Genomic DNA, 14,265 nt, shown 5'->3' on the forward strand with positions numbered 1-14,265 from the left:
TGCCAGCAAAATTCTGGAACACTCAAAAATCACCCCTAACTGGGGTCTTAACTACTTAAATTGCCTGCCTGTTTCGTGAAGCGGGCACCCGGTCCATGTCCTTGCCACAGAAAACTTCCCCAGTCTCGAGGTGGCTCCCCATTATTTTCCCAGCCCTCCTGCATCCAACCATGTCTGCATGAGGCTGGAAAAAAATCTGTCCCTTATTCCCTTTACTACCAAGTTTAAATATTTCAGATCTTCTTGACGTTTACCATGATATACTTTAACGTGGGGAATCTCAACCAATAGTAATTATTACCATACAGTCGCCACTTCACAAGGAAATTAGGATAAAGGAAGGAAAGTCATGTGCAATGCAGTGTTTTCACTCTATTGGTTATTAGAGGAGAGGAATATAAGTTACTTGAGAAGACCATTGAGGTGCACAGTACAAATTAGGTGTGTTTTAGCAAAAGATAAAGGTAGTGTAGCATAAGGCGATGCTGTTAAGATCTGACAAAAAGGGATAGGCTTGTAAGTTTCATAGTCGTTTTCCTGTCCCTAATTTTTTTTTTATAAAGCACACTAGAATTCTTATAAGGCACATACTAGAAGACCAGACCTTCATTGCTTTTCTTGATGTCTATTGAATCATAATTCAAATGTCAACGGATTGGAAGATATTTTACTGGGCTCTCACACTCTGGGACAAACTGCTGTCACCCAAGATGCACGGCTTTCAATATTACTTAAGTGGAATAGTTCAATCACCCGCTAGTAACAGACTCACCTGCTCCAATCACTCTTTCAATCTTAATGCAGGAAGCGTCTAATTCCTTGGCAAATTGATGGACAGCCCGGTTAGGGTCCTCGTAGGTTTCTGGATCGATGTACGTTCTTGAACCTGGTAATTTAACTGTAGTAAAGTGAGGGAAGATTGATTGTGATGAATTACTATGTGCATGCATGGGAACATCACTACACATATCTCTCGATCTGTGCTGATTCAGTCCATTCTGTGGCGAGGAATGACTGAAAAGTGATCCTGTAAACAATGCGCTAAAATCAGATTTACTGACTGGCCACATTATCAGTAACCTGAGAATGTGTGCCAGTTAGAGATGCTTCCTGACCATTTTCTTCTATTCAAGCTGAGTTTTTTTTTAAATAGTTATGATTTTGAAACTGCCATCTAATTCAATGAGGACTCGAAACGTCGACTCTTTTCTTCTCCGCCGATGCTGCCAGACCTGCTGAGTTTTTCCAGGTAACTCTGTTTTTGTTTTGGATTTCCAGCATCCGCAGTTTTTTGTTTTTGTCTAATTCAAGTTGTTGTGTGCATTTTTTTTAATAGCTGAGGGTGATTGTTGTTTCAAACTGTTTACTTGTAACATGGGACAATATCAAAACTCAGGTTAGACCAGGGAAAATAGCTGAATGGCAACATTAGGTTTTACACTAATGATGCTATAGCTTAGGTAGTCCATCGGTAAAACTAGGGCTACTCCATCCTGGACACTGTAAATCTTTCCACAGAAATTTCTGGAAATGTGCAGAAGGTCCATCAACTGTTGGAAACATTCCAAGTTAGCATTTTGCTCGGTATAACCTTTCATCAGAACTGAAAACAGGAAACCTGACCAGGATGGCCATTGCAAATTATCCAGCAGTCTTCTATTTAGCAATAGTAACTGATATGCCTCTGTGCTTGACCCTCAATTCTTGCTTTACAGAGGAATTCACTTATCTTCCTTTTTGGTTTTGATAAGGATCTCAAACTGAAACTTGCTTTACAGATCTCCAGCATTCACATTTTTGTCTATCGCTTCTCTCAGTTTCTTTGGCAGCACTTATATAAATCAATATTTCTTCATATTCACATTAAAGGCCAAAGGACTTTTAACAGTCATGTTCACCTTTTTCCTCCTGCACGTTTTCAAAACATAATCCTGAATGTTCATGCTTTTGTTCTAGAGAGAATAAATGAACAGTTGGCAGCTGGAGTTAATATACTATTTCAGTCCTGAAGAGCACGGAGACTGATTGAATACATCAAAATGAACGCCATTTAATTCTAACTTAAAAGCCCTGAAAATAGTAAATAAAATTAGTACTTATTCATGGTAGAGAATGAAGGAAACTACATCAGTAGCTCAGTAAATTTATGCATGAATGGCTGCAGCATGGGCATCAGGAAAGTCCCACATTCATCCTGCTGGTTCAGTGCTAATCCTGGCTATTGCATCAGTCGGGGTACTGTGATTCTCCTCAGTGTCTCTGGGGTAAGGAGGGGAAAATTGGCTATGCTTTCTGGTCATAATGACTACCCAGTGACTCCTGCTCGATCTGTGGATCCACTATCACGTGAGGACTGGATCAAGCTCTGCTGTGACTTCCTGCCACCACCCCCAGCAACCTTGCAAACAGTGGAACAGTCTGCTGACAGTTAGCATAAAGCCTGCAATAGGATGAGGGGATTAAAAAGTTGCATTTATTAAAGATGTGCCCATAAGGGAAAAGCTATTGCTTCACTATACAGAGGCAGACACAGAAACTGGTCGGAATTTATAAATATATCCAGAACTTAATTATATTCAGCTTTACATACTTGTGGACTGAATTTGAATTCATTACCTTTTAAAGAAAAATATCTGATATTATGATAATTGCAGAAATTGGCACTAGGGTTGGTGTGTTTCTAGAATTAATAGAAACCAGGCATATGAAAAGCCTTGGATGAGACCTACTGTGAATTTTAACTACTTCAGTACCAGAGGCACTGTGGTAGTTAGATTTGTAAATTTGTATTGTTGCGATTGAATTAACTCCAAACACATTGCTTCATGTTATGGCCCAACTACACGAGACTTATGACACAAATAAAAATCCATTTTTGATGTAGGTGCCAACTTACAGAATTACAGTGGTTTGAAGTCAACTCATTCTTCCTGTTCACATTTATTTTTTCTATTCAAGTTGTCCCAGAATCGAAAATGAATGTCTTATCACAAGTGTTCTGGCAATATAAATGATAAACTGGGTCTTAAAGTGAAACTTAGTAATGGGATCCATCTGCTGTCAATTTGCTGAGCATTCTTCATGTAATATCAGATACCAATTAACTATTGGTGAGAAAGCCAATCTCTTCTAAATGTAGTCTGATTAATATGACACCCATACATTTTATTTGTCCGTGCTAGTCATTCGTGTATATCTATGTTTTGAAGAGCTTATTTCTTACTCCCACCATCATCACCCAACCTCAAAGCTGCCCAGTCTTGTACACGACAGCCTCTCTTGCTTAATTAATGATTTGCTTAAGGTGGTTAGCATTGTGGGCCATGGAGACATCATTAGGCTGCAGTTAGTGCAGGCAAATATCAAGGGAAATACAACCAAAGTTTCTAAACTGGTGGCTGATGTACTGTGGGGTCTGAGTCATAGCTGTCAGTGCACGAGTAGCTCTCGTGAGGTTTCGCTGCTGGTGACTGATGCACTCTAAAATTAACAATATGGATCAGATTTCAATTGTGATTGACATCATATACACAAATACAGACACTCATACAAACACACAAGCACATATACACACGTACATACTGGCCTATGTGTGCCTATAAAGGCGCAGGGACACACAGTCATTTATAAACATACACATTCATGCAAAGTGAGAGGCGCTGTTGATTAATTTTTATAATTCATATCTAGGCCAATGGTATAAAATCATCTTGAAATTGGATTTCCTAAGCATAAAATTATTAAATGGTTCTATTATTAGAACATAAATGAGTGTTATAATTAAAATGCCTATTTTGGAAATACTAAGATATAAGTATGCAAATTATCATTGGAAGTATTGGTATAAGTTGGAGATATTTGAGATACAGGACTGTACTTTCATCCTTGAGGCGGGTAGCAGGAGTCGGAAAATTTCCTCGCTTCATACACTTGCTTGGGAAAATGTGGCTCCGGACACGAATCTTTATGGCTGGGAACAGGGTGTGGGCTGAAGTTGGGTCTGCTGATCCTGGAAACACTTCGGAGGCAGAGGTAATCCCGATGTAGGAGGCCGGCTTTTCACAACTCAGGGCTGAATTGTCCCAGATTTGCACTAAAACTTTGTTTTACCCACGGTTACAATGGTGGCTTTTCACGCTGTATCATCCCTAACCTGCTGCATTAATTAAGCATTCCTGGGAAACATGTTGTCTCTATGGCAGGCAGCCTCCGATTCACTTGCCAAGCCATCACCTCTTGATTCATCACGCCAGGCAACGCATTTAAAGTACAAACGTGCTCAGTGCTTCCAGCCCAGAACTGCAGCAAAGAAGACATTACCCTAGACTGCAGCCTTTTTGGACACCATGCAGGCCCGCTGTGATGTCCTTACCCATGCTCTGGTCGCAGGAGAGGCAGCAACGTTACCTCTCTGGCTTGGCAGTGATCAGTGCCAATGCTGCAAAGAAATGGTTGGCCAGCCAAGCAGATGGAGGATGAATGATTTCATCCATGTGGCTAGGGTAAGGCAACCATCTCAGCACTCGAAACTCACACTCAATTCCATCACACATTCACTGGCATCTCACTCACTGCCAGCTCAAGGGACATCACCACCCATTCTCACGTACACACCCTCACACGTCCATCTGGCCTTATCTCCTCTGGAGACTGCCTCCTTAGCCCTCACCATCTTGAGGCCACTTGCACAGATCAACATGTGGGATACCCTCCTTCCTCAGTACAGCTGTCATCATGCAGCCTCTTCCCTTGCCTGAGGCCACTTCGCCATTGCCCCCAAGCAAGTCCTATCCCAGCAGCCATTGAAAAGCAACTCACATATGGCTAAGCTGATAGGTGGAGACCTACCCATGGGCTCCCCTAAAAGTGGTGGTGCTGTCTGTGAAGCCTGGCGCTGATCACTGTGAGTGCTGACTGAAGCAAGGTAGGCAAACAAACCTTGAAGACCCGAGAGAAGTGCAGGCCACCAAGTGCTCACCTTATATGTGCTGATGTGAAATACATTGGTATGTTTTCCTGCCGACATGGGCAGACGATCCAGCGAGGGTTGGGTTGAGTTGGGGTTAGGGTTGGATGAGTCCAGCTGGCTGGCCTTATAATGATATGCTGACGTACTACAATGAGGTTCCTGACGTTCAGTGGTGGGGAATGTGGCCCGCCATTGACGGGCTGAGTGAATGATCACAAACTAGTTTCACAACACCCTGAAAATGATTTTTGGCCTTCTCTCCATATTGTCCGCTCATGCCACTGAACACGCAAGCGGGCATGGAAAATCCCGGCCTCAGGCTCTATATAAAGGGCCGCGCTGGAAGTCACTCAGTGACAGGAAGTTGTGAAGAAATCACAGTGCATCTTATGGTCAGTCCCTTAAGATGACTGGATGCTGACTTATGAAGGTGAAGAATTTAACCATTGTGATCTCTCTCTTGTGGTGGATGGGCCATCTCCTGGAAGAAGTGAGGCAGCAGTGGTATCAAAGGCACTCATCCAGTGACAGCTGGACAGCCATTTGTTTCTAAGGTTGCATCTATATTCTCAAATGTTGCTTAGGAGGAGCGCTGTTGTTTTAGGTTCTCCCTGTTGACTATGGTATCATGTACTGAACCAGCTCTAGGAACCCAGGCATGCCTCTCATTTCCCCCATTGTGTCCCTCATCCCCATGCTTGTTCTCCCCAGTTACCTCTTCATCTAAGGCAGATTGCTCCACCTCCTCCTTCACCTCTTCATCTGATGGGAGTCCTCTTCACTGGGCTCTGGATTTTGCATATGTACACCCCTTCACTGCGTCATGCTATGCAGCATGCCCTAAGCCACCACTATCCTAAGCACCCTTGTCGCGTTCCTCCTGAGCGGTCAAAGAATCGGAAATGCATTTTTAAAAGGCCAACAGCCAACTTGATGGGTGCCCTGGTTTGAAGGTGACTGCTGTTATAATATTGTTCTGGCATCGTCTCTGCTTGGTGCAATGGAGTAAGCAGCTCTTATCGCCCAGTAGCAGCCATGGACCTGGGGTATAGGCTCGAAAAGGTTTGACTCCCTCAGGATGAAAGGGTCATGGCAGCTTCCAGGGAATCAGACCCAGACATGGAGGAAAACCTTATTGTGGTTGCACACAAGCTGCCGTTGATAGAGTAAAGATTTTCTATTCATATATCTGTGTGCCTCCTGTGATGGTACTTTGATGGCGATGTGTGTGCAATCTATCACCCCTTGCACTTGGGGAAAGCCAGCTCTATTGATGTGAACCCCATAGCTCTTTGGCTCCAAGACTCCACATTTGTTGGAAAAATACTGTCCTCCCCTACCCAGTGAAGAGGGCATTGGTTACTGATATTATGCGCTTGTGGGTGGCTCATTGCAAGATGCCACAGAAGTCTGCACCAGGGCCCAGGAAGGAGCTGGCTACATAAACATTTAGGGCTATGGTAACTTTCACCACCAATTGACAGGGCCTGGGCACCTGTTGTTCAAGGTGCAAAGTCTCCAACATGGCGCAGATATCTCTGACTATTCCTTGAGCCATTCTGAGCCTTTGTCCACAATGTCCTTGGGTATTTTTGAGGAAGCTATACCTGTTCCAGTAGACCCTTCGCTCAGGGTAATATATCATGCTCCTCCTTGCTAATTTGACTGGGAGCTCTGCCGTCCTAGGCCCAGGTACAATGGTGCTAGCTGCTTGCTGCTGCCTCTGCCTTTCCTGTACATGACGTGTGTGAGTGCCCTGAGCCCATTTTTATGAACATACGAATTAGGAGCATGAGTAGGCTATTCAGCCCTTTGAGCGCACTGCACTATTCAATAAGAACATGGCTGATCTGAATGCAACCTCAAATCCACATTCCCACCTAACCCCGAAAACCTTTCACCCTTTGCTTATCAAGAAACTATCTAACTTTTATTTTTATTCATCCACGGGATGTGGGCTTCACTGGCTGGGCCAGCATTTATTGCCCATCCCTAGTTGCCCTTGAGAGGGTGATGACGAGCTGCCTTCTTGAACCCCTGCAGTCCATGTGGTGTAGGTACACCCACAGTGCTATTCGGAAGGGAGTTCCAGGATTTTGACCCAGCGACAGTGAATGGACGGCAACATATTTCCAAGTTAGGATGTTAAGTGACTTGGAGGGGAACTTCCAGGTGGAGGAGTTCCCATCTATCTGCTGCTCTTGTCATTCTAGGTGGTAGTGGTCGTGAATTTGGAAGGTGCTGTCTAAGGAGCCTTGGTGAATTCCTGCAGTGCATCTTGTAGGTGGTACACACTGCTGCTGCTGAGCGTCAGTGGCGGAGGGATTGAACGTTTGTGGATCTGATGCCAATCAAATGGGATGCTTTGTCCTGTTGTAGGAGCTGCACTCATCCAGGCAAGTGGAGAGTATTCCATCACACTCCTGACTTGTGCCTTGTAGATGGTGGACAGGCTTTGGGGAGTCAGGAGGTGAGTTATTTGTCACATGATTGCTAGACTCTGATCTGCTCTTGCAGCCACGGTATTTATATGGCGAGTCCAGTTTAGTTTGGGGTCAATGGTAGCCCCCAGGATTTTGATAGTGAGGGATTCATTGTTGGTAATGCCATTGAACATCAAGGGGTGATGAATGGATCCTCTCTTGTTGGAGATGGTCATTGCCTGACAGTTGTGTGGCATGAGTGTTACTTGCTACTTGTCAGCCCAAGCCTGGATATTGTCCAGGTCTTGCTGCATTTGGAAATAGACTGCTTCAGTGACTGAGGAGTTGTGAATGATGCTGAACACTGCGCAATCATCAGCGAACATCCACTTCTGACCTTATGATGAAAGGAAGGTCATTGATGAAGATTATTGGGCCTAGGACACTACCCTGAGGAACTCCTGCACTGATGTCCTGGAGCTGAGATGACTGACCTCCAACAACTACAACCATCTTCCTTTGTGCTAGTATGACTCCAACCAGTGGAGATTTTTTCCCCGATTCCCAATGACTCCAGTTTTGCTAGGGCTCCTTGATATCACACTTGGTCAAGTGGAGCCTTGATGTCAAGAGCAGTCACTCTCACCTCACCTCGTGAGTTCAGCTCATTTGTCCATGTTTGAACCAAGGCTGTACTGAGGTCAGGAGCTGAGTGGCACTGGCAAAACCCTAACTGGGCAGCAGTGAGCAGGTTATTGCTAAGCAAGTGCCGCTTGATAGCACTGTTGATGACCCTTTCCATTACTTTACTGATGATGGAGAGTAGACTGATGGGGTGGTAATTGGCCAGGTTGGATTTGTCCTGCTTTTTGTATACAGGACATACCTGGGCAATTTTCCACATAGCCGGGTAGGTGCCAGTGTTGTAGCTGTACTGAAACAGGCTAGGTGTGCGGCAAGTTCTGTAACACAAGTCTTAAGTACTATTGCTGGAATGTTGTGAGGGCCTATAGCCTTTGCAGTATCCAAAGCCTTCAGCCGTTTCTTGATATCACATGGGGTGAATTGAATTTGCTGAAAACTGGCATCTGAGATGCTGGGGAGCTCTGGAGGAGTCCGAGATGGATCATCTGCTCGGCACTTCTGGTTGAAGATTGTTGCGAATGATTCAGCCTTATCTTTTGCACTGCTGTGCTGGGCTCCTCCATCATTGAGGATGGGGATATTTGTGGAGCCTCCTCCTCCAGTGAGTTGTTTAGTTGTTCAATACCATTCACAACTGGATGTGGCAGGACTGCAGAGCTTAGATCTGATCCCTTCGTTGTGGGATCACTTAGCTCTGTCTCTCACTTGCCACTAATGCTGTTTGGCATGCAAGTAGCCCTGTTTTATAGCTTCACCAGGTTGACACCTCATTTTTAGGTATGCCTGGTGCTGCTCCTGGCGTGTCCTCCTGCACTCTTCATTGAACCAGCACTGATCCCCTGGCTTGATGGTAATGGTAGAGTGGGGGACATGCTGGGCCATGAGCTTACAGATTGTGTTCAAATACAATTCTGCTGCCTATAGTGCCTCATGGATGCCCAGTTGCTAGATCTGTTCAAAATCCATCATGTTTAACACAGTGGTAGTGCCACAAAATACACTGGAGAGTATCCTCAATGTGAAGGCGGGACTTCATCTCCACAATGACTGTGCGGTGGTCGCCCCTAACGATACTGTCTTGCATCTGCAGCAGGCAGGTTGGTGAGGATGAGGTCAAGTATGTTTCCCTCTCTTATTGGTTCACTCACAGACCCGGTCTAGAAGCTATGTCATTTAGGACTCAGCCAGCTCAGTCAGTAGTGGTGCTACTGAGCCACCCTTGGTGAAGGACATTGAAGTCCCCCACCCAGGGAACATTCTGTGCCGATCGCGGGCAGTGGGCAGTTTCCCGGCCGCTCCCGGGCCTGCCCACCGCACTTGCCCAACAACCTGAATACCTTGCCCCTGATCATAGTCTCCAACCTGTTTTACCTCTTACTATTGTTTAACACCTTCACTTGTGTGAAGTACCATGGGATGCTGTCGTTCTAAAGTACAAATAGCTGCAGAAGTTCCTTTTATTCTCCTTCCATGATTTGTCTTAATTCTAATCCTGAAAAAGCACAAGCTTCATTACACCAGTGTGACATGTTCATTTCTAACAACAGCTATTCTTATACAAGTCTGCTATCTCATCAGTCTAGGTTGGATTCTATCTTAGACATAAAGGTGAGAAAGAGACACCTTTTGTATGCTTACAGAATTCTGACTGCCATTCAACATCAAGTGAATCAGATTCATTGACCTGTTCAATTGCTGCTGTAAAAAGTCCACATTTCTGTAATGGTAAGCATAAACGCTTTGAAAACTAATGGGTAACATAGATTGGTAAGAGTGACTCAAATTGATAAACAGTCCAATGCAATCTACAAAGCTGGGGATGTAAATTCTGTGGCAAATTTTCCAATCATCCACAATAGCTTCAGTCGGAGATTGGCAAAAACCCTGGAGAAATGTTATAAATGGTCAGTTATGCTATAGCTCTAGTTTCCACTGATCTTCTCCTGAAGTTATGGTGAGCAATAAAGAGAATCCACAAAGTAATTCCAAGCATTAATGTTTAAAGAAGGATAATTTTGAAGAATGAATGCAATAGAGAAATGAAAAATCTGACTCGTACCCAAAACAGGCAAAAGATTGGCAGAGTGATGGCTTTAGGCACCTGACCGTGGTGACCTGAGGTCTGAGCCAAAGTTGGTTTTCAGCCTCATTCAAAAGTTGCTGCCATCAAATGGGCATCCTACTGCAGTTAGCTGGCCTGGGACAGTAGGAAATCAGCGGGCTCCCATGCTGAGCTATTGGGAGGATGGCTTTGAGGGAAGGTGGAACTAGGAATGGGGGTGTGGGAGTAGTGGTGTACAGGGGCCCAATGTTTTTAAAATGGGATGAAATATCTTGTGGGATGAGGAAGGACATTCTTACTTCTCCAGGATTCACAATTCTGAAATTTCCCAGGGTTCTTTTTTGTTTAGTCTTTAAAAGGTCCCTTTAAGTAGTAATGCTTAGACCTCTCAACGTCTGATACTACTAGGTGGAACATTAAGGGAGCAAGCTCTGCCCATTTGCATTGAATTGCTTTAGGGACCTTCCAACCAACCCAGGGCTTCGATTTGCATCTTGAAGTAGCATAACAGCTATTTTAGGCAGGTGCTCCGGATGACTAAAATTCACCTGAACCATTATGGCATCCAATGCTATTTCATCATAGCTTGACCACAGCAGAATGTAACACAATATTCGGAGGTTAGAGCAGCAGAAAACCTGCAGCCATGAATTGAAATTCTCCTCCACTAATTTTACACAAAATAAATGAAAAGAACAATTGTAAATGCTGGGAGACTGAAATAAAAACACTAATGCTGAAAGCAGCAGGTCCTTCAGCATCTGTTTAGTTAAAAGTTCAGTTCTGTCGAAGAGTCATCAGGACTCGAAACGTCAACTCTTTTCTTCTCCGCCGATGCTGCCAGACCTGCTGAGTTTTTCCAGGTAATTCTGTTTTTGTTTTAGGTTAAAAGTCTTGGTGTAGACACTTCACCAGTTCCAATGGAAGATCTGTACTTAGAATGTTATGTTGTCTGTTTTTCTTCAAAGTGCTTTTGGATCTCCTTCCATTTCTAGCATTTTTGGTCTGTACAGATTTCTGGAACTATACAACTTTAAATGTTTGGCAGCAGTGTTGCTTACATATTGAAACTAATCAGCTACTCAACACAAAGTGTCAAAAACAGTTACATAAAATAAAGCCATTCGTTATTGCATTCTTTATGGTTGCATGTCTTCACTTTGTGTACTTTTTAAACTGGCTGCAGCAATTTCAATTTAATGGTTTCTTAGACTTGCACTTTGGTGGAATTATGCAGGATAATCAATAAAAACAAAGCGAGAAGCATAGCACATAACTCATTAGGAGCCTTGTTTCTGCATTAACTTATTGCCATGTTTAGTATTGCAAAGTTTAAAGTGGGAGAAAGGAAGGACAAAATATAATTCAACAAGACAGAGCTGCAGTGAATGAAAAGATATTTGAGGAAAGAAAGCCCCAAGTGCTTCTGAGAGCTGGAGGGTTAGTTAGTATACTTACAATGGAAATAGAGCTCTTCATCCCCCTCCTGCTCAGCTTTGCTGTAGCCACAGTGTCTGAATAAGAAAATGAGACAATTCATTATTGTTAATACATCTTTGATATACACCAGCTTCAGTTGCTGAGTACAGATGCCAGCACCTGCTACAGGACCGACAGATCAAACTTACTGTTCAGCATAAGATTCTCGAATTCAGCAACCAGTGTGCACTTGTTATTCAATCACTCTTGGACATGGCATCTCTGACCTTAATAATCTTTATTAATGCACAAGTGTAAATTACACCATTTTTGTTGTTCATGTTCATGCATATCTTGTACACTAGAATAAATATTTTGTGCCTGTATTGTACTCTATTGTAACGTATGTGCCAAATCTACTGGATGGATATTCTGGGGTGAAATTCAATTCTGGCAGTGACACAAAAAGGTTGGTAACAGATCAGCTGCGCATTGTCCCTACATTGAAATCAATGAGAGAAATTTAGGCATATTATAAAATGAGGGGCTGATTTGCTACCATCCATTTTATGCTCTTATATAGGTTTAATTTCACCCATGTCTGCATATGTGCATTATTGTACAGTCTGATATGTTGCGTATTATTGTGTATTGCAGACTATTACATGATATTGTACAATCTGATGCTTGATGCTTGTACCATGATCTGAGCTATTGTAGAGTAAGGATATCTTTTGCCTGCATTGTATGCTGTTGTGTAGCGTGAGTGTTCTATACTGTGCACTAATGTACAAGTTGGAAACTTATTATGCGGGGTGATAGTGTTTATTCTCATACAGGATATGGCAAGATTTAAACTTTCTGATTCACAAAAGTCAGTTTGTGTTGCTTTATTATATGTTATTACATAGAATTATACTATACAGTAGAGTGAAGCGTGGAAAGGAACAGACCTGGGAGAGCTGGGTTCAAGTTACAAAGTCAGAGAAAAATAATCTAAACTTGCCAAAGTCTTGAAGTTTGCAGGCAGTAGATTAAATATATCACTTTATGAACAGGTAATGACATTGTACAATATCATTATATATGTGTATATATCAAGTATGAATAGTTGATAAGTTAGTATCTAAATCCTCACTGTTTATCTTAATGGAGCCAATAAGGTTGGAAATGTTGAGAGTTCTTACAGTAATGCATAATTTCCAAGCAAATAAAATGTTATATCTACCCAGTGCACCTGTGGGATACACAGTGGCATATTAGAAAAAGCAGATGATATTTTTCTAAGGCAGTATTTCTGGAACACAACATCCCTACTCTGCCTGTGCCTTTATGTCACTCAGCCATTTGCCTGCATTATTAACAGTCTCCCTCCTGTAAAGCATCAGATACAGTGCAAGACAATTACCATAAGCAAGAAAAGAAAAGTACAATAACAACTTACATTTCTATCGCTCTCCTCACGTAAGGAAAACATCTCAGAATGCTTCACACGGTGGAAGAAAGATGAACATCAAGCAGGAGAGAAAGGGAAACAGTAGTTTAGGGGTGAGGGCTAAAAGCATGGTGGAACAGAAAGGTTTTTAGGAGGCATTTTAAAGAAAGGGAAAGAGTGCCAAGACAGAAGGTTTTAGAGATGATGGAACAGAGGGCAGTGGCAGGTGGTGCTGTGGGAGCTGAGGAGAGTGGGCGCTGCTGTATCAAATTTAAGCTGAAGGAAACCTCAACTCCTGCAGATGTTATTACTAGCCGATTGTGTTGATGCTGGAAGCAAAGAGGTTAAAAAAAAAAAGAAAGACTTGCATTTATATAGTGCCTTTCATGACCTCAGGACATCCCAAAGTATTTTACAGCCAATGAAGTACCTCTGAAGTAGAGCTGAATGCTTGTGGAGATTGACGCTATATCTGTAGATAATATCACCAAAGAATAACATATCAATGGCATAAATAATGAAGAGGTGGGAGTCAAGAATGGGGTCCTGAGGTATACTTGTGGTAATTGTGCAGATATGAGAGAAGAAATTATTGGAAGAAATGAAACTTCTGTCTTATAATAGCTTGAGTTGTACTATGAGAGAGAGCCATGCCAAGGAAATGAATTGCAGAGAAAAGACATTGGAGGATATTACATATATCATATGCAACAAAAAGCCATGGAACAAATTAAGTATGTGTATTGGGTTAGCTGATGGTTTAATTTTTACATTTATAACCTTATGAAGACTATGAACATCTCTATTTGCCCTGACTATGCATTGTTCTAGTTAGCTGATTTGACTTCCTGCTATTGCAGCATGATCAGTAAAAGCTTAAGGCCTTCAGAGCGGGCTGTCATCATCTACCCAGTAATCATACACGTTGCAATCATCTCCTCTCCCACAATAAGATGCAATTTAATCATACACAGCACGATCACGTACCCCTCGATCGTGTGCCCCACGTCTGCATGTTCCTTAGTTCCATACCTTCTTCCAATAATGAAGCCAAACACCATGAAGACCAGAATGATGGTCCCTGCTACGGCAACCACAGCAATGATAATGACTGGGTTCTGTTCAGTGGAAGCAGCTGTAGCTAGGAACAGAATGGGAAACATTTCAAATCAGGATGGCTGAGAGCACAGCAGGATAATATTTCACAAAATATTGTGAGTAAAAGAAATCTGCAGGTGCACAAAAGAAGTTAACATAACTCAGTGTAATCAATGTAGCTTTTCTTAGAAAAGAGATCAGCTTCAGTATTGTC

General features: G+C 42.8%; 1 protein-coding gene across 3 annotated transcripts in view; it reads right to left on the reverse strand.

The window, feature by feature from the left end:
- Positions 1 to 14,265, reverse strand: part of epha7 (eph receptor A7) — a 317,267-nt gene that overhangs the window by 42,100 nt on the left and 260,902 nt on the right. Inside the window, exons 8-11 of one of the 3 annotated variants that reach the window (XM_041187948.1) lie at positions 13,986 to 14,094; positions 12,963 to 13,004; positions 11,558 to 11,613; positions 773 to 898 (exon numbers count right to left, since the gene is read on the reverse strand). In XM_041187948.1, the coding sequence (XP_041043882.1) occupies positions 773 to 898; positions 11,558 to 11,613; positions 12,963 to 13,004; positions 13,986 to 14,094 (333 nt within the window). Of the gene's footprint in view, positions 1 to 772; positions 899 to 1,924; positions 1,953 to 11,557; positions 11,614 to 12,962; positions 13,005 to 13,985; positions 14,095 to 14,265 lie in introns of those variants that run through there. The other 2 variants (XM_041187950.1, XM_041187949.1) reach the window with 2 other exon arrangements.

Source organism: Carcharodon carcharias, chromosome 5 (assembly GCF_017639515.1).
Source record: "Carcharodon carcharias isolate sCarCar2 chromosome 5, sCarCar2.pri, whole genome shotgun sequence".
Taxonomy (NCBI): Eukaryota; Metazoa; Chordata; class Chondrichthyes; order Lamniformes; family Lamnidae; genus Carcharodon; species Carcharodon carcharias.